Source organism: Phytophthora ramorum, assembly GCF_020800215.1.
Source record: "Phytophthora ramorum isolate Pr-102 chromosome Unknown Phyram_PR-102_s0002, whole genome shotgun sequence".
Classification (NCBI taxonomy): domain Eukaryota; phylum Oomycota; class Peronosporomycetes; order Peronosporales; family Peronosporaceae; genus Phytophthora; species Phytophthora ramorum.
The window spans coordinates 4,464,529-4,492,076 of record NW_027150648.1 but is presented as its reverse complement, the minus strand read 5'-3'; the positions used below and the strand labels follow the sequence as shown (position 1 = coordinate 4,492,076).

The 27,548-nt window shown below is 50.8% G+C and overlaps 7 protein-coding genes across 7 annotated transcripts; 5 read left to right on the top strand and 2 right to left on the bottom strand.

Annotated features, from left to right (window-relative positions):
• Positions 1–5,412: 5,412 nt before the first annotated feature.
• On the top strand, positions 5,413–6,156 carry KRP23_2841 (RxLR effector protein; the record flags this gene model as incomplete). The annotated part of the gene is made up of 1 exon (XM_067895823.1): positions 5,413–6,156. The coding sequence occupies one exon, from the start codon at positions 5,413–5,415 to the stop codon at positions 6,154–6,156; it is 744 nt and encodes a 247-aa protein (XP_067750195.1).
• A 7,553-nt stretch (positions 6,157–13,709) lies between these two features.
• Positions 13,710–14,456, top strand: KRP23_2840 (RxLR effector protein; the record flags this gene model as incomplete). The annotated part of the gene is made up of 1 exon (XM_067895822.1): positions 13,710–14,456. One exon carries the CDS (start codon positions 13,710–13,712, stop codon positions 14,454–14,456), a length of 747 nt encoding a protein of 248 aa, XP_067750194.1.
• A 2,215-nt stretch (positions 14,457–16,671) lies between these two features.
• On the top strand, positions 16,672–17,976 carry KRP23_2839 (RxLR effector protein; the record flags this gene model as incomplete). The annotated part of the gene is made up of 1 exon (XM_067895821.1): positions 16,672–17,976. The coding sequence occupies one exon, from the start codon at positions 16,672–16,674 to the stop codon at positions 17,974–17,976; it is 1,305 nt and encodes a 434-aa protein (XP_067750193.1).
• Positions 17,977–21,547: 3,571 nt separating this feature from the next.
• Positions 21,548–21,916, top strand: KRP23_2838 (uncharacterized protein; the record flags this gene model as incomplete). Its single annotated transcript, XM_067887619.1, has 1 exon — positions 21,548–21,916. The coding sequence occupies one exon, from the start codon at positions 21,548–21,550 to the stop codon at positions 21,914–21,916; it is 369 nt and encodes a 122-aa protein (XP_067750192.1).
• A 140-nt stretch (positions 21,917–22,056) lies between these two features.
• KRP23_2837 (Mitochondrial carrier protein CoAc2) lies at positions 22,057–22,941 on the top strand (the record flags this gene model as incomplete). The annotated part of the gene is made up of 1 exon (XM_067887618.1): positions 22,057–22,941. One exon carries the CDS (start codon positions 22,057–22,059, stop codon positions 22,939–22,941), a length of 885 nt encoding a protein of 294 aa, XP_067750191.1.
• A 53-nt stretch (positions 22,942–22,994) lies between these two features.
• KRP23_2836 (uncharacterized protein) lies at positions 22,995–25,566 on the bottom strand (the record flags this gene model as incomplete). Its single annotated transcript, XM_067887617.1, has 4 exons — positions 22,995–24,490; positions 24,552–24,636; positions 24,707–25,375; positions 25,432–25,566. The coding sequence occupies 4 exons, from the start codon at positions 25,564–25,566 to the stop codon at positions 22,995–22,997; spliced, it is 2,385 nt and encodes a 794-aa protein (XP_067750190.1).
• A 360-nt stretch (positions 25,567–25,926) lies between these two features.
• On the bottom strand, positions 25,927–27,510 carry KRP23_2835 (putative cystathionine gamma-synthase; the record flags this gene model as incomplete). The annotated part of the gene is made up of 1 exon (XM_067887615.1): positions 25,927–27,510. One exon carries the CDS (start codon positions 27,508–27,510, stop codon positions 25,927–25,929), a length of 1,584 nt encoding a protein of 527 aa, XP_067750189.1.
• Between the last annotated feature and the right edge of the window lie 38 nt (positions 27,511–27,548).

The following is a 27,548-nucleotide window of genomic DNA, read 5'->3' as shown; positions in this document are numbered from 1 at the left end:
TGGGCAAACCGAATGGAGGTCGCGCTGATCGAGGATTCGATGCAGCAGGCGATCCTCCTTGAGCTCATCGAGCTCCTGGGCGGAATGCCCACGCAGGCCAACCCACCGCCAGAACAGGTCTTCCGCTTGGGCCACGGTGTAAGTGTTCTCGGGTTGGACCCAAGGGTAACCCACACCGGGTGGAGACCACCCCTGTTCTCACCCTTCTTGCGAAGGGGGTGAACTCCTTGAGCGGCATCCGATGCGGAGCCAGGAGGACGCACCGAGCGGCCTCAATATCCTCGGTGAACAAGTCCACCTTTTGGATCAAGTCGCGCTCATACGCGCCTCGGGAGGGGGGGCCTCCAATGAGGCCACGAGGGGCGCCGAGCCTCTCAAGGAACAACGGAGAACCCGTTCTCATCGGGGGCGGAAGTAGCCCTGGGGTGTGGACTCCACTCTCTCCCGAAGCACCCCCGCCAGGAGTTGACTGCGGCGCCGGAGGCGGGAGGCGCTGGCGCATCCGGGCCTCCTGGAGGCGTTCTTGCTGCTCGTCGAGCGCATTAGCGACCTCCTCCGGGACATGTACCTATCCCTCTTCATCCTCCGAGTTCGACTCCGAGGACTCAAACAGGGATTTGATAACATCAAGCCCCCTAGTCCGGCCCTTGGGAGGGGACCGAGAAGCGATTCGCTTCTTCGACCCGGCCTCTTTGGCCTTGGCGTCACGGGCTCGCTGGAGACCCTCGCCGAGCGTCAAGCGCTTGGCTGGCGACGCTGCCTTAGCGTTGCCGTCCTTCTGGCCACCCGCGGCGCTGTCATTCGTGGACACAGTGTCCGCAGGAGACTTGGGCACGTTGTCCCCATCTCCTTTCAGGTCCCCATGGACCGAGGACACGTCTTCAGACGCGCCTTTGTGACTTGGCGCGTCACCTTCGTCGTGCGAGACTGCTCCAGGAGAGAAGCAGTGCTCAAGGTCGCTCAGCGACCCGGGACTTCGGTCCCGATGTACAAACCGAGGGTTTGGACGGTCGTCCGGTGGTACATCGGTCGAACCACGGCGTCGCGAGCGCGTGTTCGCAGACGCGGATACGGACGCGTCGCCAGGCGAATAAATCGCCTGGGAAGCCGCATCAACGGCTTCCCCCAACGCGGAGGCCTTGCCGCGAGGCTTGGCCGATTTTGACTTCGCCCTCGCGGGCTTAGTCTTGAACGCTTTCGCGTCGCAAGGTGTCTTCCTCTGAGGCATCTTGCCAGGCCGACGTGGAGGCCAGGGAGCACGTTTGAGAATGCCCCAGTGCTCCGGAAGAGCGGAGAGCGCGAGCGGAAACGCTCGGCCTCTTGTCGATGGTTATCGACTGAGCGAGGAAGTAAGAGAAGCTTCCCGCTCGCCCCGATTGGTCGATAAGATCGAGTCTAAGTGGGGGAGGATGTAACGGGGTTACCTGAAGAGTGCCCGTCACTCTTCCGGGTTGGGTATATAGTGTACCCAACACCACTGACACGTGGTGGTGGCTCACAGCCACCCATACATAAAACATATAGGATAAACTATAGTTGACTTAGGAATTGTATTGCAAGACGATCTCTAGGTAACTAACTATAAATATATCAGTCTATAAACTACGTTGTCTAAGTCAACCGTTTCCCAAGACCGGGAACTAGTGAACCGTCGTTCACTTGGAGTTTGTATACTCCTAGGACTTCCTCGAGCGCAAGGTGCTGTGTGAATAGATCTCCCTGCGACCCTTCGCTCAGCTTCCTAGTTGACCTTTGCCGAGTCGGGTCGTTATGGATCTCGGCCAACCCGTCGCTCCGATTCCTGATTTATCCTCTCCCACTAGGAATAACTCTCAATTGGAATACGCTCGCTGAGTCCTGTTGCTCGCTGAGTCTTGGTGCTCGCCGAGTCCGCCGCTTAGGTGCGAACTTCGATTAGGTACGACGTACTTAGCTGAGCCAGAATGGGTGGTTTACCCAAAATATGAGTTTCCCTACATCACACCACCCGCTCATCCAGTGTCTTCTGGATTGCCTCTCAGGTTTTGCGTTATTATCGTTAAATTCGTTGTGGGTCCGCGTCGTTTTTTTCCGAGTTATCGGTGGTACATCAAATAAAGTCACCACATTGTGTAGTTCGCTGTAGTAGTCGCCGTCCGGCTGCTTTTCCTTTGTTCGTGTACTATTCATTCTTCTAATGTTGGGGTGAAGGTTCACTCTCAGGGCCATTTCCCTCAACCCTTGGTTTGAATTTGATGCGAGGATTTCCTCTAGCTTTGTCCAAAGTCCCACTGTTTCATCCTGGTGGATAACCGCATTGATTCCTGGGTTATCTTGCATCACCGCGAAGAGAACATTTAAATACTCGATAGTCGTCGTCTGTTGGTTGAATTGGCCTACATCTCCAGTTAATTGCAGCAATTCGTTCGCGTACACGTGGGCTACAACTATAGTTCGCGTCAGGAATTTCATTCGTCTTTTGCTGCACATTTTTAGGAGTTTCAGTCCCCCGTAATTTAGTGGATTCAGCTACTTCCAGAGTTCCGTTGAGTGGAGGTTCAGTTGCTCTATGCTGAGTGAGGCTTGCTGCTGTAGTTCTACGTCCATCCATTGAGCTTGGGTTGTATTCCCTTCATTCGTTGCTCTCTCAATCAAAATTCCAAGTCCGTGAGTCAAACATTCTAGTCGAGCTTGCACTGTCCACTGATCTTTCTGTTATTATGTATGGGTGGTTGGGCGTGTCAGTGATGTTGGATACACCATGTACCCAACTCGGAAGAGTGACGGGCACTCTTCATGTAACCCCGTTACAGAGTGCGTCAAGATTGTCTTCCTGGAACAAATGGCATGCAGGGTGATTTTTTGTGCTGGTTGTAGAACACCCTGTTCTTGCTGAAAAAGCTGCTGAAAAATCTCCGAAAGTTGAAGTCGTGAGGGCGCGAAGAAATACGTCGCGAGAAAGAAGAGAAAGCTACTCAGACATCAATCACGAGCGTCTTCCGACCTCACTGGACAGTATCAAATCTGCCAAATGGGCAATCAGATTTAGCTTTCGGCAGGAGTCACATTTACACCATATATTTCGCTCACTACCAAGATTTCATATCAGCCTCATAGCAATGTATCAGTGGTCTCATATAACATTTAATTCAGGTTACTCTGTAGTTGCGACCACGTCGGCGCCGTGGAAATGTGGTAAACACTAGCAGAAATCGGACGGAATACCGCATCACACATCATGGTTGCCCCAGGAGGTGGGGCGATCATAGACGAGTTCTGTGCATCACAGTGATACATGTAGTGCAATTTGCAGTTGCCAGGAGGTTGCTACGGTCATTTTTATGAAATTACTGTGGAACGGATCGGAATGTTGGATTGGAGATTCTGGCTTGTTATCACAGGATCGGACATTACTCGTATCACTGGCGGAACGGATCGCCAGCGTGATTTAAGTCACCGTCACGCCACACGTCACGTAAGTATTGCCAACTATAGAATCCTGCACATGTATCGCTGTTTCGAGAGGTAAGGGCGCTCTCGGAGATATGGTACCTCCAGCTGTAGCCTACCAATTTATATTTTTCAAACAACAATTTCAATCTGTGCAATAGAGGTAGTTGTAGGTAAAGTTGTAAAAAATATCCTCGGATCGTGGATAAGCCAGAATTTCCCTAGGCATACAGAAACCGCTCTAACGCTGTCCTTATAATATCCACGCTTGGAGAGAACTCTACACCTTGATGCATGTCAACGCTGAGTTTAGAATTCATTTCGTGTATTCAACAAGAGTTTAAATACGAGAAGTTCTGGCCAACACAGCGATTAGTTTCCTTTCAGTTGTTAGAACAGTACTGAAATGGTATGTTAAGGTACCGCTTTCTCTATGTCAAGACGGACAGTCGATTTCTAAGCCAACCTTTGTCAGGACAGCGTATATACGGCGACCTCGTAAATGCCCATCTCCAAAATCATCTTAACCGCCTCCGTCTTGCCACAGGAAAGTCGTATCAGGAGAGAGAGCGTTTCTGTTCACGTTTAGGCGGCTCGTGTTCCCTGGAGTTGATCGATTTGGGTCACAACCTGCGGCCGCGTCTGTACCAGCAGGTCTACTAGTACATCAACGTGTTCACGCCGCGCATGCCGAAAGACCTTTAAAAGAATGTGCAGCGCGCTCAGCATGAGCACCTCGTTCGGTCCACGCTCGAGAAGGTGCAGACGTACTCATCCACTACAACTACAAGAGGCCATGCACAGGTTCGTGGTGGACTCGCAGTGCAGCAGTGACCCGGACAGCAAAACCTCGGTCGCGGAGGCCGGGACCACCGACGACTTTTATGTGCTTGATCATGGGCTTGCGTGACCCGCTCATCCCCAGAGCCAAGTCCAGTAGCTGATGCTGCGTAGGCTACCGGTACTGGAATGCTTGACTTCGCTACAGATGGTGCAGGAGGATCAGCCTCTTCAAGTGATCGAGACAGCCCCTTGTGGTGATGGAGTAGCTTTTTAAAAAACAATACATGTATTCCTAGCTTTCTCTTATAACTAACATACTTCGCAGACATGTTTGTGAAGTTTACTACACACCAACTGGCTGTAACTGGTGTTTGCAAACGTGTTGTATAGTTTTTATTAATCCTACCAGTCTAACACTCTGCGTGCTTAGTCAGGTAGTATTTCTTTTAGGAATACCCATGTGCGGTGAACTGCGTCTGTCTGTTGCAGGGGTCGGAAATAATAATTAATACCCGTACGACATAAGTATTATGACATTTTTTTCCAGGACGGTGCAATAAATACAAAATACAATCAATTATTGTAACCTCTGCGGAACGACGCGCAATACAGCAACCTGATTGACAGGCCTCATCGTAGGCAGTTGTACGTACGCTTAGATGAGGGGCAGTGCCTACATTAAAGTTTCAGAAATGTCTACGAAGCCGATTGATACATCGTTGACATCATAGCACATATATAAAGCACATATATAAAGTTATGACTAAGTGGACAACATGATCGGACGACTGGTGCTGAATGACAAGATAATGGTGTGCAGTCGTCCATACTGCAAGTTTGCTGTTGTCAAGTGCGTAGGAGGGCCGAACCGGCACCAATTTCACTGGCAACACTAATATAAGCAATTTAAACTGTAAGTTGCCAATATCGCACTCGCCATTGGAAGAAAACGACAACAAGGCGTACGACGTGATGTTACCTTGGATCACGTGACAGTTGTCAGATCCTGTGATAACAAGCCAGAAACACCAATCTTACAATCCAATCCAATGCGGAGGTGGGCACAACCATCGAGACGCTAGTCAATGTATCTGCTCATTCCTCAATTTGCTTCGAACCAGTTTCCAGCATGATTGCCAAGCTCGGTCCTCGTTCGCATAGACGCTGTGCGATGCTCCTGGCCATTTTCGCTCTACTGACATGCGTCGGCGCTGTCTCGGTGGCATCGGAGTCGAACGTCATCAAACCAAAATGTTGGATCGTGCCCAAGGGCATCAACTACGTGGCTTCCAAGGCTATCGTAGCTTGAGGACTTTCGTGGAGATAACGAAAGACGACGACGACTCTGAGGAGAGAGTCTCCAACGAGTTTGCGAAGAAGATGATTCAAGCTGCAAAGAACAAGTTGACGTCGAACAACCAAGCGACCACAAACAAGTTGTTCAAGAGCCTCCAGGTTGAGGGAACCGGCGACAAACTCTTTCAAAGCGCGCAGTTTGAGAAGTGGGCGACCACGGTGGCCAAGAACTTCAAGAAGAACCCCGAGAAAGCTCCAACGTCGATGTTTTCCACGTTGGCGAATCATTACGGCGATGAAGCTCTGGCGGCGTTGCTTGTTACGGCGAAGCAGAACTACCAATCGAGAACTGTTGCTACTAAGCTGGAAAATGCACAACTGCAGAACTGGGAGAGCGCTGGCAAAACTGGAGACGATGTTTTCGATCTTCTGAAGCTGAATGACAAAGGAGAAAAGCTGTTTGAAAGCCCGGTGGCTGCCACTTGGATATCTTACATGACCAAGCTGAATGCGCAGAACTCGGACGAGGTTATATTTTCATCCCTCAAGAAACTGTACAGCGACGACGTTCTCGCGAAGATGATTGGGGGGCGAAGAATAGTGCAAACGTTGGTGCCACGGCAAAGAAATTGGAGCAGGTGCTGCTGAGCAAATGGATGAGTGAAGGCAAAACTATCGATGACATTTTCAAGTTATTCAAACTGAACAAGGAAGGTGAAAAACTCCTTCAGAGCCCGATGTTGAGGACTTGGATCTCTTACGTTGATTTTCAGGGTAAGAACCCATATGACCTGCTTTTGGTAAAACTTTCGGCGCATTATGACGAGGCAGGCCTTGCGAAGATGCTCGTTGTGGCAAAAGAGGATGGTAAAACGCCTTTTATCGCCCGGAAGTTGGAGGAGGTGCAGCTTAAAAATTGGCAGAGCGGTGGAAAAACTCCGGGCGGCATTTTCAAGCTACTGAAGTTGGACAAGGAAGGTGACGACATTCTTGCGAGCCCGGTGCTGAATACATGGAGCTCTTATCTGGCCAGCCTGAACAAGGGAAACCCAGACGAGTTGATGTTTATGAAACTGCAGGAGCAGTACGGTGAAGCTGGGCTGACGTCAATGATTGCCAAGGCCAAGACTAGCGCAAGCACACAATCCATCGCCGTGAAGCTACAGGAAGAGATTTGGCGGAGTCAAGGAAAAACTGCTGAGGACGTTTTCATGCTGCTCAAACTGCGCAAAAGTGGCGTAAACATTGTTGATGCCGCGGGGTTGAGCACATGGGTCTCGTACGTGACTAAGCTGAACAAGCTCAGCAAGAACCCAGATGAGTTTGTCGTCATCTCGGAATTGGAGAAACAGCTCACTAGTATGACGCTCGCAAGAATGCTGGCTGAGAAGATAAACAAGATTTCGCTAACAAATGCTGAAGGCGCCGCGGGGTCAGTTGCTGGTAAGTTGGAGGCGTTGCAGTTCAAGAAGTGGCTGAAGCAAGGAGCTACACCTAATTCTATCGCCGCGACGTTCACTTTCGCTCGAACCGACCTAAGGATTTCCGTCGCGTACAACGACTATTACAAGCTCAATTTCGGTAAGGTCACTGCTTAACCGCAATATAACCGATCGCCAGAGAGAGAGAGAGGGATTGTAAGAAGCCGGGTTGCTTACGCAGTTATTTGCTTAAAGAACAGTACAGTTCATCCACGTGAACTATACCTTCTTGACTCTTCATTCCGTTAGACATTGCACTTTCGAAACATTACTGGTGGTACTATCGTAGATTAGCAGCAAAATATACCCTAACTAAATCAGTAGTGAAGGACCTCTTGCCAACCCAGAACAACTAAGTGTATACTCCACCCACGGCTGGAGTTCTGCTACGGGATCTATCGGTGCCAAGTTGGAGGAGGTGCCGTTGAAAAGTTGGTTGAGCGCTGAGAAATCAGCTGACGACGTTTTCAAGCTTCTACAATTGAACAAGGAGGGAGATACAATTTTCGGGAGTTCACTTGGGAACGTCTGGATCTCCTATTTGAACAAGCTAACAGAGAGCACCCGGATGAATGGATGTTCATGGTGCTGAAAAAGCACTACGGTGATGAAGGTGTGGCAAAGATGGTTACTCTAGCCAACAAAGGCGTGAGTACGAAGTAGATTGGCAGGAAGTTGGAGGAAGAGCTGTGGCGAAGTCAAGGAAAAGATGAAGATGATATTTTTAAACTGTTGAAGCTGGACGAAGAAGGAAGTAACTTAGCACGTGGACTTCGTATGTGACGAAGCTTGACAAGAAAAGTCCGGCCGTGGTCTCGCAAGTGAAGAAGCGTTTTGGAGGCGACATCGAGTTGGCCCGGATGATTGGCTTTGCAAACAAAAAGCGACTAGTGAAGCCACGGAAAAGGTTATCGCTCAATTGCAGAATCTACAGTTCGAGCAGTGGCTCGCTGCTGGAATGACTCCCGAAAGAGTATCGGCTAACATTTTATTGGCTCAGTTTGATACGAGGAACACAAAAGTAATTCTCGACTACTCCGACTTTTTTAAGGCCAACGCAGCGAGTACTAGTTGAACGTCGCCGGAGTGTGGTCACTTTGGTAGATCTGGAGTGTGGCCATAAACAGTTACGATACACTGCTTGTAAGATCCAAATACAAACGGCTGGTCTGGTGTTTCTCTATTGAGCGCCCAAGGCGCTAGGATCCAGACGACACTGCGATCTACCGATCCTGCTGTTGATTCCGAAGCCGATGTCGACGCCAATCGGAGAGCTGGTCTCCGTGTACAGGACGCCCCCGCGAATGGCAAGGCAAGACATGTGTCGCCGAAGCAACTCGACGTAAGCAGCGACAGCCTTGGGCAAGTGGCGCGCGGCGACAACCATGAGTGGTGGAGCAGGAACAACTATTTGAGGAGCAGCAGCGCGCAGGAAGGAAGGTAAAACGCAAGAGCTGCCCAATGGGTCCTTGGTAGGTGGGCTGAGCTGTAGGACCTCTAACGTTAATCTCATTTCGCAATTTATTCTCTGATCTCAACTTGCCATATTCTCTAATGTTAAAGCTGAATAATGGCTGAAAGAGATAGTGATACCTCGACAATTCCATTTGCACGACACGTGGGGGCTATAGTTCTTTATGTTTCATTAATTATTATCAGTTAGAACTGTCAAACATTGTCATTCAGACAGGGTGAAATGCTCAGGATCCTAATGATGGCCCGACCGAGGAATATAAATACACTAATTTCTTGCTCTATTCCTGCTCTACCAGTAGCGTGGGTCGCAACTGCAGCAATTATTATACTTGCTGTGCCACAAGCTGTTGGAACCTGTACCGGTTCCAGGCGCACTCGTACGTGTGGCGATTCAAAATGAAGACTAAATGCATTGAACGTTAGAGCCCTACCTCATCGGCTCCTACCAACATTTACTAGACAACGGGTTCAAGCCCATTGTCGTACAGTGACCTGATATCTCAGCTCCTAAGCCCCTTCCTGGCTTCTCAGCTTTCTTTTTCTCTTCAACTTTCTAGGTCCCAGATGTGTATTCCAACACGCCCTCCTCGAAGATCACTCTTCGACTTAATCAGCAGCGCCAACTCCAATGTCCAGGAGCAGTCGCTTGAGACGTTTCTTCTCCAAAGGCTTCGTGAACGTGTCGGCGGGATTGGCCTCTCCCTTCACCTTGTGCAACTTGATGGCTCCTCTCTCCACTTGGTCGCGCACATAGTGCCATCTTAATTCAATGTGCCGAGTTCGACGGCTGTACGTGGGGTTCGTAGCCATCACGTATGCAGCCTGATTGTCAATGCCGAGTTGCAACTTAATCGAGTTGTACGGCATAATCTCCTGCAAGATGTTCCTCATCGCAAGAGCTTCCATGGTCGCCTCGCACGCGGCCACGTATTCAGCCTCAGCCGTGGACAGCGCGATGATAGATTGCCGGCGCGACATCCACGTAATAGCTCCAACACGTAGCCAATCTTTGCGTTGTTGTGGTGTTTTCGGCGTCCTGGCGTCACAGGGACGTGCACGTATGCCAACGCTCCGAACTTGCGAATTTGATGCACATCCGGCTTGATGCCAAACATTTTCTCGTACGGGATTCCCTGTGTTCCCTTATTGTACACCCGGTTCTTTACGTAAGCTGCATTGCGAAGTGCCTCAGGCCACAGGCTAACCGGAAATCCTGCCTGTAACATCGTTGCCTTAGTCATCTCCACCAATGACTGATGCGTGCGCTCGCAAAGGTTCAGCTGAGAACTCTTGGGTCCTACCTGGATGTGTTCAATCCCTTGCGACGCGTACCAGTCTGCCATGGCGGTGTTGACAAACTCGCCACCCTTATCTGTCAGGACTTGCTTCACCTCGAACGAGATTTCACCCATACTCCGACCAGCTTGCCGCTCCGCCCAAAGAACGTACTCTTTCAGGTGCTGGTTTACCTTAGTGTTCGACTTCGACGTCAGCAATTTCACCGTCACGTAACGCGAATAACCATCCATTATCACAAGTACGGCTTCGAATCGAGTACCATTTGACTTACTTGGGATCAGTAGGTCCGCATACACAACTTGGTTCGGTCGCTTGAGAGCGCGATCAAGTTTCTTCCGATGCTTGCTTTTCTTCTGCTTCGCCAGATGACAGGCATCACATGTGTCCAGTTGACGCTGGGTGAGCATCATTCCCCGCACCAAACCTTTATCAACCATGGTTTTCAGGTATTGAGAGCACGTGTGGCCCAATCTCTCGTGCCAGAGTGACAGCGGTGCCACCCCTTCGGCCACAGTGTAGTTGCACACTGCTCGGCACTCCGGACCGATGTTCAAGTTGCCTGGGATCGAAGGATGCATCACCCGGAAGCCCCACGTAGCGTCATGCTGCGTCGCGACTATCACCGTCCTTCCTTCAATAGAGACGTGGAAGTTCATCGTCGCAGGGTCGACAGCAAACTCAAATCCTTGGTTACGTGCAAACCCAGGCGAGAACAACCCGAACTCATCACCGGGTATATAAACACGTCGTCAATGTACACCACCGTCTGCTCACCATCCACCTCAGTGACGATTGCCACAGTCCCAACTCCAGCGATGCGCGATGCCAAGTTTGGCGTGATGCCGTGCACGCTCTGCATCTCAGTCGTGTCTCCTGTAAAGGACACATAGTACGCACGATCTCCAATGACATGCGAGTTAGAGGCTGTATCGAAATACCACCAATGACCTTGTGCCTCTGCAGGAGCACCTTGGTTTGCATCCGCCAGATTGTCAGCAGCTGCACCGTCAACTGGTTCTGCTCCAGCACTCTCTGCATCTTCTTGTACACGTAGCTCTGCTACTTCAGCATCAACTTGCTGTTCGTCAGCAGCCTCATCCATCGGTTGCTCAGTCACCACACCGGCAACTACTCCCAAATTATAATCACGAGCATCTGTTGGTTCGTTATCGATTTGACGAATCGTGACGTTGCTCTTCGGTTTGCGCTTTTGCTCATAGCCAGTAGCACCATTCTGCTTGCTGTCCTTGTTCGGACAGTTTGCCCTGAGGTGATCTTCACTACCACAAACAAAACATGCCCTTGGCTTGCCCTTTGACTTGCCTTGCTGGCCACCTTTTCCGTGGTCACCACCTTTCCCATGATCGCCACCTTTTCCACCATCATGCTTCCGGTCCCCGCTCTTCCAACTCCGTTTACCGCGGAATTAAGTCTGTCAGGTTGCAGCTGCACGAATCAACTCGCGAACTTTAATTGGGGTGTACACACTTGGATCTGCTCCATAGCGGATCGATGACTTTAAACTCTCGAACTCTGTCTGGTACGGCAGGCTCTCGAGCATCATCTCGACCATGTCCATATCCTCAATAGTATACTTCAAGTTCGTCAGCTCTGTTCGTACACTGAACATCTTGCACAGGTGGAGATTTGCATCTGCTCCAGGTGATAGCTTCATTTGCCAAAGCTCACTCACCAAGCGACGAATCGTGTAGGCTCGAGTCGCTTCACTCTGTTTACCCTCAAACCGGTCGCAAAGTTCCGCCCACATATCCGATCCGGTCTTCTTGTCGCTGATTTGCTGTAGGATCTCCGGAGGCACCGACGTCCCTATCATGCGCTTAATCTTGACTTGTTTGAGCCTGAAGTCCTCCTTCTTCTCTGCAGAAGATGTCTGGAGCATTGCCGTGGTCAACGAGCCGTCCGCGATGTCCTCCAGATTGTTCTCCTCAAACACTGTCAACATGGCCCACTTGTACGTCTGCCAATCCTTGCCGTCCCAATTCTTGGGCACTCCATCGCTGGTGTACTTCATCGGCTTCGACATCATGGAATCCGATGACCTCCCGTGCTTTGGGCTCATAACCCTGTTGGAACCTGTACCGGTTCCAGGCGCACTCGTACGTGTGGCGATTCAAAATGAAGACTAAATGCATTGAACGTTAGAGCCCTACCTCATCGGCTCCTACCAACATTTACTAGACAACGGGTTCAAGCCCATTGTCGTACAGTGACCTGATATCTCAGCTCCTAAGCCCCTTCCTGGCTTCTCAGCTTTCTTTTTCTCTTCAACTTTCTAGGTCCCAGATGTGCATTCCACACAAGCGCCTGCTGTTTCGACATGTGCGTGTGCGATTTTGCTATGGAGCTATCAAGCGCTTTAGCCCAGCAATGTTTTTCGTTTATAGCCAGCGATACTGGGGGGAGGTTAAGAGGCCCTCTATCTAAGTAACTATAGAGTCCTGGTATCGCTGGAGACTTTGCCTTATTGATAATCCTTTCTGTGGCTCATTGTCGCTGCTAGTTTTCAACAGCTCGTCTTGGATGCGGATCTGAAGTGTTGCAGGTATGCTGTCGTGACGGAGCACCTCTTTCGTACCTTTTGTCAATTGGTGCGACTTGAGTAATTATCCAGCTATACTGCAGGATAGTGCTGCTTGTTCCTGATCCTATTAATATGTACCCGTGCTGCTCCGTCATCTACAGTCACGAAGAGCATAGTAACGAGTCCTAGAGCTTCGTATCGTGGTCTTCGTATTGAACTGCATGACTTTCAAATTAAGTGAGCTTCCTCTCTCCATTTGGGCCCCACGCCGAGAAGAAAGATCTAGATCCGGAGGCGTATAATTTTGGATCATCTCGTTTTTTGTCCCGAGTTAGTCCAGGAACAGGAACTAGACAGCTCTAGATATTTATGAGCACAGTCATACAATTATAATATGGGCAACTGTTCGTTGAAAACATGTACCCTACTCAACAAGGAAAACGAAAGCGAGACCCAATAAGAAATTTGACCCGGTTTCTTGTGGTAACTATCTCGCAATTAGCGCCAAATTCAGGGCTCATCTTCAGTGGTTGAAGTTGTGTCTGGATTTGCACTGAGGGTATTTTGGATTGGATTGTTGTTCCAAACAACGCGCGTTGTTGTCCGAACTGCTTCCAGGTCGTGTTTTGCTGGTGCTCCATTGTACAACGAAAAAACGCTGTAGCTACCAGATTCAGCCCCACCAAGACAGACGAATGACACCAGGTCACGTCTGTTATATTATCAAAAGGCTTCTGTAGGGGAAAACACACACAATAACAGCAAATAGAAGGCCACTTACCATCATTTGGAACAACAATACCCCACCCTTTATAATGGCGTAGCATTTGATCGCATCATTACATCGAGTGGTAATTTATCCACGGACTTTGCGGCTTTTCGTTGCTCCAGACCTGTTGGTAGTCCAACAACTAAAAACCTCTATTGGTATACAGTATTCTACAGTTGGCAATGCTCACGTGTGATGTGGTGTGACGGTGACTTGAATCCAGTTCGTTCCACCAATCCGATTGCGATGTCCAATCCTGCGATAACAAGCCAGAAGCTTCAATCCGATCTGGTAGGTAACCTACCTACCCAACCGACCAGACCAGATTGGAGGATTGGAGTTTTTATGAAATTACTGTGAAATTCAGCCTACATGTAGGTTGAGTCGTACCTACTCAACTTGTGCAATCAGTTGGTGAATCGGCTATGGTCGCAATGCCTCCTCAGGGTCTGAGTCGGCCTGAGTCAGGCAGGCATGATGCGCTGTTGCGTTTCGATTTCTGCTGGTGTTTATCGCATTTCCTCGGTAACAAATTGGTCGTAATTGTTAACAAGCAAGTCGCGCTCGAAGCTTAGTGGCACTGTAGCTGTTCATTCCTCAATTTGCTTCGAACTTCGCTGGACCAGCTTCCAGCATGATGGCCAAGTTCAGCCCCTGTTCGCGCAGTCGCTGCGCGATACTCCTGGCCATTTTCGCTCTACTGACATGCGTCGGCGCTGTCTCGGTGGCATCGGAGTCGAACGTCATCAAACCAAAAATGTTGGATCGTGCCCAAGGGCATCAACTACGTGGCTTCCAAGGCTATCGTAGCTTGAGGACTTTCGTGGAGATAACGAAAGACGACGACTCTGAGGAGAGAGTCTCCAACGAGTTTGCGAAGAAGATGATTCAAGCTGCAAAGAACAAGTTGACGTCGAACAACCAAGCGACCACAAACAAGTTGTTCAAGAGCCTCCAGGTTGAGGGAACCGGCGACAAACTCTTTCAAAGCGCGCAGTTTGAGAAGTGGGCGACCACGGTGGCCAAGAACTTCAAGAAGAACCCCGAGAAAGCTCCAACGTCGATGTTTTCCACGTTGGCGAATCATTACGGCGATGAAGCTCTGGCGGCGTTGCTTGTTACGGCGAAGCAGAACTACCAATCGAGAACTGTTGCTACTAAGCTGGAAAATGCACAACTGCAGAACTGGGAGAGCGCTGGCAAAACTGGAGACGATGTTTTCGATCTTCTGAAGCTGAATGACAAAGGAGAAAAGCTGTTTGAAAGCCCGGTGGCTGCCACTTGGATATCTTACATGACCAAGCTGAATGCGCAGAACTCGGACGAGGTTAATTTTCATCCCTCAAGAAACTGTACAGCGACGACGTTCTCGCGAAGATGATTGGAGGGGCGAAGAATAGTGCAAACGTTGGTGCCACGGCAAAGAAATTGGAGCAGGTGCTGCTGAGCAAATGGATGAGTGAAGGCAAAACTATCGATGACATTTTCAAGTTATTCAAACTGAACAAGGAAGGTGAAAAACTCCTTCAGAGCCCGATGTTCGACACTTGGGTATCTTACTTCATGTTGAAGTCTAGCGCAAGTACACCATCCAAGCTACAAGAAGAGATTTGGCGAAACCAAGGAAAAACCGCTGACGATATTTTCAAGCTGCTCAAACTACGCAACAGCGGCAAAAAGATGTTTAGCACCGTGGATTTGAGGACATGGATCTCGTATGTGACTAGGCTGAACCAGTTCAGCAAGAAACCAGATGAATTTATCGTCATCTTGGAATTAGAGAAACAGTTCACTGGTGCGGGGCTCGCAAGAATGCTGGCTGACGCGAAGTACCAGGCTTCCCTAATAAAGGCTGAAGGCGCGGAGACACTTGCTGGCAAGTTGCAGGCGTTGCAGTTCAAGAAATGGCTGAAGCAAGGAGTTACACCTGATTCTATCACCAAGGAGTTCACTTTCGTTCTCATCGATTCGACTGACGTAAAGATTTTACTCGCATACAGTGAATATTACACGCTCAATGTCGGTAAGGTCAATGCTTAAAACCGCAATACAGATGGGGAATCACCACAGAGAGGTGTTAAGAAGCTGGGTCGATTATCCTGATCCATTTGAAGTATACTTTCTTGAATCTTCATTCCCTAAGCATTACGTCCAATCCATTACCCGTGCTCCTATCATAGATAAACTGCAAAATAAACCGTCCTCAGCTTCGATCCCAGCGGAGGCCCCTCGCCAACCCAGAACGATTGACGGTACACTCCAATACATTGATTTGATATGAGAAGAAGCTCAACAAGAAAACCTAGGACGCGATCTCAGTACGTGAGAGCGTTTGAGGAGCATGGAGTTCGGCTTTTTATATTAAACAAATCAATTTTCATTCAGATCTTTGCGAAGGGACTATTGTGCTTTGCAATGATTTTGTTCTGTTCACTTATCGCTACGGACGAACTGGTTTATCCGAGATCCGGATTTATTTGTCATCAACCAAACAGGTTGTGTACTCCGCAGACAGTTTGTGATTTTTACTACACACTAAACTAACAGTAAGGGGTGCTTGCAAACGTGGTAGTCTGTTTGTGCCTCCTACAATTTTAAACATCAGCTACGATGCAATCACTACTATAATACTGGTGGTGCAATGGGGGAAGTTGTCGGCAGCTTCACAATTGGGAAATGAAGAAGGAGTGCGTGCAACCCAGAGCTGAATTGAGATGACTGGTAGCAGTGCATAAGTCCTTGTCAGCCCGCCATTGGTTGGATCATGCGAGCCGAGGGCAAGCTCTATAATGCACCGATGAGAGCCTCCTAACTCCACATACATGTTGCTATGCACTACACAGTTTGCAAACTGTAGTGACTGCAGTACAGTTTGTGTATGTGCGAACAAAAAACTGTTGCTGGTGCGAATTTACCTCAAAACGGATTATTGGTGATTTAACCCCCCTCCCCCAACTCCGAAGCAGTCATTACCGTAGAATCTAGACGCAGTCGGGAATGTTCACGTGACGTGGAGTGATGTGGCGTCTTGAATCACGTTGACAGTTCGTTTCGAATCACGTATGCAAAGCTGCGAGCATTGTCCGATCCTGAGATAACAAGCCAGAAACTCCGATCGCACAATCCGATCCAGTAGGTAGGTTACCTGTAACCTACCTACATGCATGTCCTGTACGTGTGATTAACATGTACATATTGCTGTTGTACCGGATCGGATTGTGAGATTGGGAAGCCACATGTGAAGCCAGGCCAACCTACCATATTTCTCACCCTAGTACGTCAAAGTACATGTACTTTGACCTGAGCTTCTCAGTATTTCCACGCATTCGGGATACATTCATGGTGGATGTATCAAATGGACACGGAATGCCTCCTGACAAACGCGATGAGCTTTGTTGAGACTGAGCTCGCCTTAGTTGGTACTATGACCATCCCCCTTCATGCGGTGAAAAGTCCGATTTCTGCTGGTGTTTATCGCATTTCCTCGGTAACAAATTGGTCGTAATTGTTAACAAGCAAGTCGCGCTCGAAGCTTAGTGGCACTGTAGCTGTTCATTCCTCAATTTGCTTCGAACTTCGCTGGACCAGCTTCCAGCATGATGGCCAAGTTCAGCCCCTGTTCGCGCAGTCGCTGCGCGATACTCTTGGCCATTTTCGCTCTACTGACATGCGTCGGCGCTGTCTCGGTGGCATCGGAGTCGAACGTCGCCAAACCAAAAACGTTGGATCGTGCCCAAGGGCATCAACTACGTGGCTTCCAAGGCTATCGTAGCTTGAGGACTTTCTTGGAGGCAACGAAAGACGACGACGACTCTGAAGAGAGAGTCTTCAACGAGTTTGCGAAGAAGATGGCTCAAGCTGCAAAGAACAAGTTGACGTCGAACAATCAAGCGACCACAAACAAGTTGTTCAAGAGCCTCCAGGTTGAGGGAACCGGCGACAAACTCTTTCAAAGCGCGCAGTTTGAGAAGTGGGCGACCACGGTGGCCAAGAACTTCAAGAAGAACCCCGAGAAAGCTCCAACGTCGATGGCTTCCGCGCTGGTGGGTCATTACGGTGATGAGGCTCTGGCGGCGTTGCTTGTTACGGCGAAGCAGGACCTCAAATCGAGAATTGTTGCTATTCAGCTACAAAAGGCCCAGCTGCAGAACTGGGAGAGCGCTGGCAAAACGGGAGACGATATTTTCAAGCTTCTGAAGCTGAATGGCAAAGGCGAAAACCTGTTTGAAACCCCGCTGGCTCCTGTTTGGATGTCTTACGTTACTCAGCTGAATAAGGAGAACCCGGGCGAGGTTATATTTTCGTCCCTCAAGAAACTGTACAGCAACGAAGTTCTCGCAAAGATGATTGTAGGTGCGAAGAATAGTGCAAGCACTATTGTCATGGCAGACAAACTGGAGCTGCTGCTGCTGAACAGATGGCTGAGGGAAGGCAAGACAGTCGACGACATTTTCACGCTACTGAAACTGAACAAGGATGGTGAAAAACTCCTTCAGAGCCCGATGTTGAGGACTTGGATCTCTTACGTCCGATGGCAGAGTAAGGACCCGTATGGCATGATTTTGGTCAAGCTCTTGACATATTACGACGAGCCATCCTTAGCGAAGATTTTGATTGCGGCACAGCAGGACGATAAAACGTCTCGCCTTGCCCGGAAGTTGGAGGAGGTACTGTTGATAAATTGGCGGAGTGACGGGAAGACAGCAGACGATGTTTTCAAGCTTCTGCTATCGAACAAGGACGGGGGCAACGTTCTTGAGAATCCAATGCTGAGAGTCTGGATGGCCTATTTGACTAAACTGGACAAAGAGAACGCGGACAAATTGATGTTCGTGGTGCTGAAAAAGCACTACGGTGGTGATGAAGGTGTGGCGAAGATGGTTACCGCAGCCAACAAATAGGACCGTACGAAGGAGATTGACAGGAAGTTGGAGGAAGAGCTGTGGCAAAGTTAAGGGAAAATGGAGACGACGTTTTCAAGCTGCTGAAGCTGGACAAAGAAGGACAGAAATTCTTGGAGAGTCCGGGTGGCTTTCGTACGTGACGAAGCTCGACAAGAAAACTCCGGACGCGTTTTGACGGCGACATAAAACTGGCCCGGATGATTGGCTTTGCAAAACAAAAAGCGACTAGTGAAGTCACAACGAAGGTTATCACTCAATTGCAGGATCTACAGTTCAAGCAGTGGCTCGCTGCTGGAATGACCCCCACTGATATGTCGGTCTAAGGAAAACTAGTTTGATAGGAGGAGCACAAAAGTGATACTCGACTACGTTGATTTTAATAGGTTACATGTATTGGCATGGCTCCGAGTGGAATAATAAAAATGCTTGGCTGGGAGTGCAGCGAGAAGTGAGACCGCTTTGGTAGATCTGGGATATGGGCATTACATCACTCGTAAGATGCAAACTACCATTTTACTCTGATGTTGACTTCTACTTCAAACAGCACGAATAGATACTACGACGAAGTACTACATCGTACTAGTAGAGTGACAGCCCTGCTATCGACAGCGCAAGGTTTCGACTTTATAAAAATATGCATGCTCAACTGCATGACTTTACCCCCCTCCCCCTCATTCCCCGATGTCAGAGTGTACGACAGAAGCAGAAATCCGATACGTCGGGTATTGTTCTCATGTGATGAACTTTGTCTGTTTCACAACGTGTAGGGAAGTATAAAGCACTAACGAGGGACTGCCCAGTCCAGTCATTGGGAAGGTTTGCCCGTGCAGCTCTCTCAAGTCTAACCATTGCTATCTAGCCATTGCTGGCCGCACGCATTGTCCAGCAGTATATACGCCCTTCAACATTGCTCTGATGGACCCAGCGTCTGCAGCCAATTCGAAGGTGTTCTTGAAGGCGTTGTTGGGTACTCCCCGAGACTTCCCTGGCAGCGCTTCACTGCTCCAGCAAGCTCTCACTTTTCATTTCGCTCCGTCAGGCACACTCGTCCAGTCTCCAAACTCCAGTGTCGCGTAAGCGCCGTCCTCCGCGGAGGCGAGGAGGCGGAGGAGGAGGAAGAAGAAGAAGAAGAAGATCGCTGAAGGAGTCCCAACATCCCGTTGTTCACTGCTGAGGAGCTACCCGCCACACTTAAAAATGCTATTCTTGACGGACCTCCCAACGTGGACGTGATGCTCGAGGAGAATGCTGCGTCGACTCGAGAGCTGCTCAACGGATGTCACGTCACGCGACCTGCATGACGAGGCTGAGCACAGTCCAAGTTTGCTTCAAGACAAGACGTAGCAGAAACGCCTTCTAGTGTCGCCGTGTGCCTATCTGGAGGTGGGGAAGGTTACATGGTGATAGCCGGCTCAGGCATTAGCCCTTTCGGACTCTGTAGGCTACATTCCTGTAGGATGCCCTTCGGGGAATAATGGGTTCAATGAAGTGGAGTGTTATAAATCTACTACTCCAAGTAATATACGCGGCAAAGACCAAGATGGCTCTTAGCTTCTGAGTCAGCAGCACACGCGCCCGGTTGAGATAAGCCAGTTGCAAATGTAGACTTGATAGTGCTCAAGGCTAGCTTTTCCCGTAACTCGCAGATTGTGTGGCCAAAACCAAACTCATAGCTGGTTAACTCGCAATCATCTCAACTCTGACGAACCGTAATTAGCAATCATATATGCTTCAGCAAAGAAGTACTCTCACGTGAGAACCTTGGCCGGCAGGTTCCAAGAACTACAGGTACTGAGAAAGTTAAAGCAACCGGCGGGCGATGGTTTTGATCTTCTAATATTGAACGAGGCGAGAGACAAACTTTTTGAGAGCCCGTGTTGAAGACGTGGATCTCATACATGTCGAAGGTAAAAAAGGAGAACCCAGACAAAACCTTTTTGACTCTGAATACGATAAGGTAGGCTTGGCGAAGATGTTGGTTACAACGGAGAGAGACGCCAATAAAATCAGTTTGAAGGGGTGCAAAGCAGCAGGCGATGGTGCCAACTTTCTCCTACTAAACAAGGATGTTATTTTGATCAACCCAATGTTGAGGAGCACTTGGGTCTCCAACGTACAATCATTGAATCAGTACCCGTAGAAGTAGACACTAGGTGGCGTTAGGCGAAACTAAATGACATTAATCTAGTACCTCACTTCGAAATCGAAAATCGAGTTCATGCTAGTAAATTTGACGACACGCTGCGACGAGGAAATTCTGGCGAAAGTGGTTTCGCCAGTTGAATAATTGGGAGGGTGATGATATAACTGTGGGCAACGCTTTCAAACTTACTACTACTAGACGGGAACGATGCTCTGAAGGCCCCATATTGACAGCTTCGAAGTTGATGGCACAAAAAGAGGTCGATTGTCCAAAATCGGAGGCGCAACAGTTCAAGAATGGGTGATCGACTAGCGATGTGTTGCGGCTTATTAATAAACTGATTAAGGAAAGGAACAAAAGTGTTCGAGAGCTCAATGTGGAACACTTGGATCTCCTATCTGAAAAAGATGGATCACGAAAACCTCGATATTTGAAGTATTTGGTATTGAAAAATGAGTAGCGAAGATAACTAAAACGGGAAAAAGGTGTCTTATGTCATTTTAGTGAAACCCTTTGATGATATGGAGCTGGCACAGAACCTTGCTGAAGGAAAGGTCAATGGCAGGGGGAGAGTCGCCCGTGAGTTGCAGGCTCTTCAATTCAATCAATAGGAGGCCAGATATACTTAAGGAATCCTCGTCTGTTGATGTTACCTAGTTTGCTCAACTTTGTATGTCGGAATAGTGCTCCACTTCGGTATTGCAAAGCAGGTTGTTGTAAGTGTGGATGCCGAGGTTGTCACGTATCGCTCTCTAAAAGCATTTGCATAGATATTAATAAAAGTGTTTTGCTTTTGCCTTAAAGTGGTGTCAAACAGCCGTGGTCAATAAGGAAGCTCTCAAAAAATGACAATGTTTGGGGTGGCTGGGCTCCCAATGCGAGTAGGATTATTATGCATACACTTCGGAAGAAACTTCCTTACAGCTTCAAAAGCGCAAAAGACTCTTCTGCATAGTCTTTTCCCCGTGTTCGGAAATCTTTGGTGTACTCACTCATCGAAATCCGCCCCTGAAGGAACCCTGGCTCGGAATGACAGCACCGCCTTGCGTTGGAGCACACTTTCATTTGACTTGATGCTGACTTTCGTTTGTAAACTCGCAAAATTCGACGAGCCGAGCGTCACCTGATCTAGGATAATCATAAGATAATCAAATGTGACAAGCCTGGTTCAGAACCGGGTCCTGCGTGCGCGGAACAGGTTTAACGAGTCTCGCAGCCAATCACTCGGGGATTGCTTACGATTGCTTAGCTGTATTTTGACGTAGCGTAGCAGTCCGCCATCCAATCAAGGCCCTCTTGTGTGACGAACCAAAAACGTAGGAGACGAATGGCTCCACATCGCTCGTCAATGCCTGCGAAAAGCTTTCGTCCACGATGCCATTCCACAAATTGCATCCATCGACCAACATCACTTTGTCAAGCAAAATGCGATTCTGCCAGTTCATTCTGGTCATCACGGTGGTTCTACTGGCTACCAGCAACTTCTCGTCCGCCAGTAAATGCGGCGTCAAGACGTCGAGCGCCGCGACGGAGAATATCCGCACCGTGCAGCCACTCAACCTCAACACACTCGAGCCGTCCAACCACCCCGAAGAACGCATCGGAGGTGGAAGGGCTGCAGTGGCCGTACGGTCAATAGGTGGAAACGCAGTGCCGCCCAACGGAGCCGCGACTACCGAAGGCAAAATGGTCACCGTGACCACGTACGACGGCAACGGCCTCGTCCAGCGCGTCGGAAAGTGGTGGAAACGCACATTCGGCGGCAAGGACGCACGTCGACTTCGCCACGAGTGAAGCATTATTTCCTCATCGTATTTGACAATAGAGACAGAATAGAAGGTATTATATAAACCAGATTTTCCAAAGCCGATATTATCGTTCGATTGTAGACCTTCGGTGTGGTGTACACAAAAGCTCACTCCCCCATTGTCGGTATGGCCGTGTCGTCCTCGTACGCGCCGCAATGGAACTCTAAGCAGCTCAAGCAAATGGCCGCGGGGGGCGGCGCTGGCATCGTGGCCAAGACCGTCGTGGCTCCCTTCGAGCGCGTCAAGATCGTGTGCCAAACCGGGGAGAGCGTGGGGATGCTGCAGACCACGCGCAGCATCTTCGTAAGCGAGGGAGTTGTCGGCTTCTGGCGAGGGAACATGGCCGCCTGTGTGCGCGTGGTGCCCCACAAAGCTGTACTCTTCGCCTTCTCGGACTTCTACAAGGACCTCTTCCGCTCCATGGACCCTGAGGGACAGAACCAACTCCCGGCTTGGGGGCCGTTCGTGGCCGGGTCCCTCTCGGGCTTCACGGCCTCCGTCATCACGTACCCGCTGGACCTCATCCGCACGCGGGTCTCGGGCCAAATTGGAGACAACTTGGTGTACAGCGGCATCGTCCACACCTTTATGAGGACCTTCAAAGAGGAGGGGCCTCGTGCACTCTTCCGAGGGATCGGCCCCACGTTGTTCGGCGCGCTCCCTTACGAAGGAATCAAGTTCGGGTCCTACGACATGTTGACGTCGCTGCTGCCGCAGGATGTGGACCCCAAGGCGGATTTTGCAGGCAAAATTCTATGTGGCGGAGGCGCCGGAGTGCTCGCCACCATCTTCACGTACCCGAACGACACAGTCAGGAGGCGGCTGCAGATGCAGGGAGCAGGCGGTGTCACTAGACAGTACAGGAGCGCGTGGGACTGCTATGTCAAGCTGGCGAGGAACGAGGGGTGGACAGTGTATTACCGAGGACTGACCCCCACTTTGGTGAGAGCCATGCCCAATATGGGCGTGCAGTTCGCTACCTACGACTTCCTCAAGAGTCTGATCGACTGAGGGCATATTCACGATAGAGGTGCGTGCTGGAGATAAATGCATTTGTAACTACGTTAGTCGTCCTCGCTGTTCTTGTCGCTCTTGGCTTCGTCGGCGGCCACCATTTCGCGAGCGAGCTCCTGTTCATCGTCGGTGAGGACGCCTTTCAGAGCAGACAGGTCTTTCTGGAAGACAGTCTTGACGACAGCTTCGAGAGCGGCGCGACGGTGGGTTTCACGCTTCACTCCAGTCGTGAATCGCTCCATGAGACTCGGACGAGCCGCAGCAGCCACCAACAGTTTCTCTTTGTTGCGTGCGATCGCCTCCTTGAACTGCTGCCGCTGCTCGCGAGCCTTTTCCTTGGCGACGGCATCCAGATCTTTCAAGTCCACGAAGGTGCCTGCGAAGTTGTCACGACGGACATTCTCCGATCGATTAACCTGCGCGCGGACACGACGAGTAGCCTCTTCGCGTCGCCGCTCCCGAGCATCAGCGTCACGCTCTTCGCGAAGGCGCTCCTTCTGTTGTTTGGTAGTCTCCGCCATGAGTTTCTGTGCTCGGAGTGCTTCCGACTTGGTAGGCTTCCTTTGACTTCCCACATCCGTTCCGAGGGAGGCACGAGCGCGCGTCAGTAGCTTCTCTTGAGCTCGTTTTGCATGCTGCTGGATCGCTTCTTCCTTGGCCTGCAGGCGCAGCTTGCGCGCTTCCTTCTGTTCACGTAGTTCGGCCAGTTTGTCTGCTCGTGAAGTGAAAAACTCGGCGCTTCTCTTCTTCGACGGGGCCTCGTCGTCGTTGTTCACACTGTCCTCTTCGTGCTGGTTGCGCCTCGCAAGTTCCATCCGCTTCTTCAGGGCAGCATCCCATTGCGAGTGAAGCTGGTCAAAGTTGGGCACGGGCTTCGGTCGGTGCTGACGTCTCTTGGCTTCTTCCTCTGCTGCTTGCCTCAGCTTCTTCTTCAGCTTCACGGACATGTGATCAACCTCCGACCAACCCTCGCCAGCCGGAGTAGCGTCAGCTGTAGCTTTCTTGGTCGCCATCGCCATTCTTGATGGCATCTCTGCAGCTTGCACCATTTCCTGGGCACGCTGACGGATCCGCTCTTTGCGTTTCTGCTCGGCCGCTTCGGCATCGCCCGCTGACAGGTACGTAGCTACTGGTACTTCGCGCGGCTTGGCTCTTTTTTCACGTGCTAGCTCAGCGTTCGTCTTGTCCAGCTCTCTTAGCTGCTGCGACCTCCGCTCATCTGCTAAAGCTTGCCGTTCTAAAAGTTTTTGGGGTGGAGCAGCCCGACAAGCTCGTTCGAGGCGTTCGGCTGATTCTTTTGAACGTTGTTCAGCCTCAGCTTGTGCGCGGGCCTTGTCCTCAAAGAACGCGCAAGAGCGTCGCAATTCTTGACTGTCTTGAGCACTGCGATTCGTTCTTGTTGCCGACGGACTGCGTGATCTGCTTTGACTTAGGCGTCGAACATGAGATGACATGGCACTGTTGGACCGTGACCTGGACAGTGAGGTCGGTTCGAGCTTGCTTCGAGAGCGAGATCGATGACGAAGTGGTTCGGCTGGCTCCGATTCTGTTTGCAAAAGTAGAGTGAGATATCCGAGTCGAACGAGAAGTAAGCAATCGAAAGCTACCTAGCGGGTCTGATGCAGGTCCTGGCGGCAGCGATTCGTCACCTGTCCATGCTGGCCAGCCCGAGCTGCGCTTGAACGGTGATGTCTACGTGGTCAAATGCACCTTAAAGGTCAGAGCTCTTCACTGTCAGCTGATTCCACAGTAAGGGACTTACCGCAGGTGACGCTGTCGTGAAATACGGCGGTGGGGACTTTGTCACGTCGTCCCAATCGATGAGCTCATGATCCCCCCGCTCTGTTTCTAACTCGCTCTGCTCACACGCGTCGCCAGAATTTCTGTTCTCGCTTGAGTAAATTTCATCGTTGTTCTCTTCGTCAGAAGCATCATTGGCGAGGATAACCTCTTGGCGTGTCTTTATCCTGCGCGTTGTACCAGATCCGAGAGAAGATTTACCCTCTCGATGAGAAAGCTGGCGCTGCTGCTGCCGTAGCTGTTGTTCCAGGTGACGAGCTTTCCGCTCAGCCTCATCTTTCTCGCGTTGCAGTCTTTCAAGAGCTTCGAACTCGAAACGCTGAGCTTCCTTCAATTTACGAAGCTCATTCAAAACCTGGTCCTGGAAAGACTGCGAGACAGCATCAGGATTCTGCTCATCCCCAGGTAACAGCTCGTCACCTCCGCCAACATCATCCTCAAACGAGTGTCGACCACTGCCACGCTGAGAAAGCTTCAGTCGTTCTGACTTGTCCTTCAGTCGTGGAGAACCACTTCGAATCGGGACCACTGGTGCCTCTTGTCTGCTTGAAGATTTCCTTACTCGGCTGTTTGTAGAGCGACATCGGCGCTGAGCCTTGAGGTCGTTGATAAGACGGTCCACGTCCTCAGTCTGCAAGAGCAGGGAAGGTTAGTTCAAATGTATGCCGCTAGAAAGTTTGCACATACCTCTCGCTTCTTCTGGTCTTCATCCAACACTCTGTAGCGGCTGCTGCTTGCGCTGACACTGACGTCCCCCTCATCCTCGTACCACGCAGCCTGACCTCGAGACGTCGATCTTGGCGTTGTGACTCTCGATTGCATTGAGGACCAGGACGACGCAGTCGAGATCGCTGGGCTCATAGCTCACGCTCGAACGCTGGACAATCAACAGGTGAAACCAGAGCGAGAAATGAAATATGAGCACTGCCAGTCTCCCAAGCTCGCCGCGCTAGCAGCACAACACCTCGAGTCGTCTAGAACGAATTACAATTCAGTCACTTAGCTCCCAAGCACATCAAAATAGCGTTCATCCCATACCACTAAAAATATGCGAGCCATGCGGGAAGCGGTCTTGGTCTACCGGCAGTGCATCTTGCTGCATCAAAGACAGTAGATATACCGGCGGCAGCAATAGTTCGCTCGGCGCAGGCCGTGCAGCTTCGTGACTTGGTTTTGGTCTACCTACTTGGACGCGGACGTTTCAGGCGTGATGAAGACGCTAGCGGCGGCAAAAGCCTGTTCAAAGTCCGCCCAAATCACTCCAGGATCCTCCTGGCCGATGGAAATGCGAATCAGGTTACGGTCGACGCCACAAGACTCGACGAAATCCAGCTCGCCGTAGTGTGCAAGCAGCGTATACGGACAACTCAGAGTGAAGTTCGTGCCGAGACTGGGGCCTTTGGCAATCTTCAGCGCGTTGTAGAAAGCCTTGGCCGGCTCCAGTCCACCAGGCAGCAGAATAGACAGCAGCGGGCCGTAGCGAGGCTGGTCAGTCGACTCGGACGGGTTCAGAAACGGGTCGTACAGGTTCTTGGCGTCGCCAAGCGTAGGATAGAACACCTCCTTGACCATCGGGTGCTTCAGCAGTCTCTGAACGATATCGGCAGTGGTCACGTTCGTCTTGGCAAGACGCTCCGCCAGGTCCTCCGACTGCTCCAACAGAACTTCAACGTCATCCTCCACGATGAACGAGTCTTCTTCCGGGTCGAAAAGGGCCTCCAGCTCCTTGGCCTTGGGCCCCTCCGGGTTCAGCACCACGCTGCCGCCCATCACGTCGCCCTTGCCACCGAAAATCTTGGACAGGCTCGTGGCCACCAGGTCGGCGCAGCCATGCTGCATCGTGTTGACATTGTAGGACCCGACCGTGTCGTCCACCACCAGCACTGTGCCATTGTCGTGGGCACACTTGGCCAGCCTCTTGAGGTCCGGCATGGACAGCAGCGGGTTGCCCGGGAACTCGGTGAAGATGGCGAGCACCTTCTCCTGGGCCACGATGGCCTCCACCTCCTGCATCTGCTTGTCCCCGCACGCGGGGAAGAAGTGCACCCCCTGAGGACACCACTCTTTCCGGGACAGAATCTTGAGGGTGTCCACATAGGGGAACCCCACCAAAATGCTCTTGCACTCGGCTCCACGAAGCTTCTGCAGCATTCTCACACAAGAGAAGATGGCACCCATACCCGTAGGGTACAGTGCGACCTTGGTAGGGTCTGCAGACGGCAGGTACAGCTCGGAAACGCGCCTTTTGAGCGCCAAATGGTTGTTTGTCTGCCCCAGAGCGGGCGCCTGCACTTGCTCGGTCTGTAGCAACTGCAGCAGCTTCTCCGCGTGTCGAGAGGACACGATCTCCCCCGAGTGCTGCCAGAACTGCTTGGCCGTGGCGCTGAGGCGGCGTGGGAAGCGCACGACGTGCACGACCTCTTTGATTACATGCACGGAGACTTGATCAGGTGTGACAGTTGCTTGGTTGCTGTCCACGAGGAAGTGGCGCAAGCGCTCAGCCACGGCGGAAGTGGGGACGGGTACTATTTCCCATAGGTCGACGTCGTCCTCGGGGAACCTCTGAGACTGGATGACGCCGGACAGCGCCACCACCAGCGGGTGGCGGAAGAAGCGCGGATAGCCACAGGCCATGGCGTCCAGCACCTCCGGGAGCGCCTCTTCGTAGCCCACGACATGCGCCCAGTCGGGCATGGACACGGAGATGGCGTGCGAGTTGCGAGGGGGCAGCGACGAGCCCAGCGGCTCCGGCGTCAGGGAAGACATGACTAGGAAGGAATCGGCACTGGAGCTCTAGGACGCAA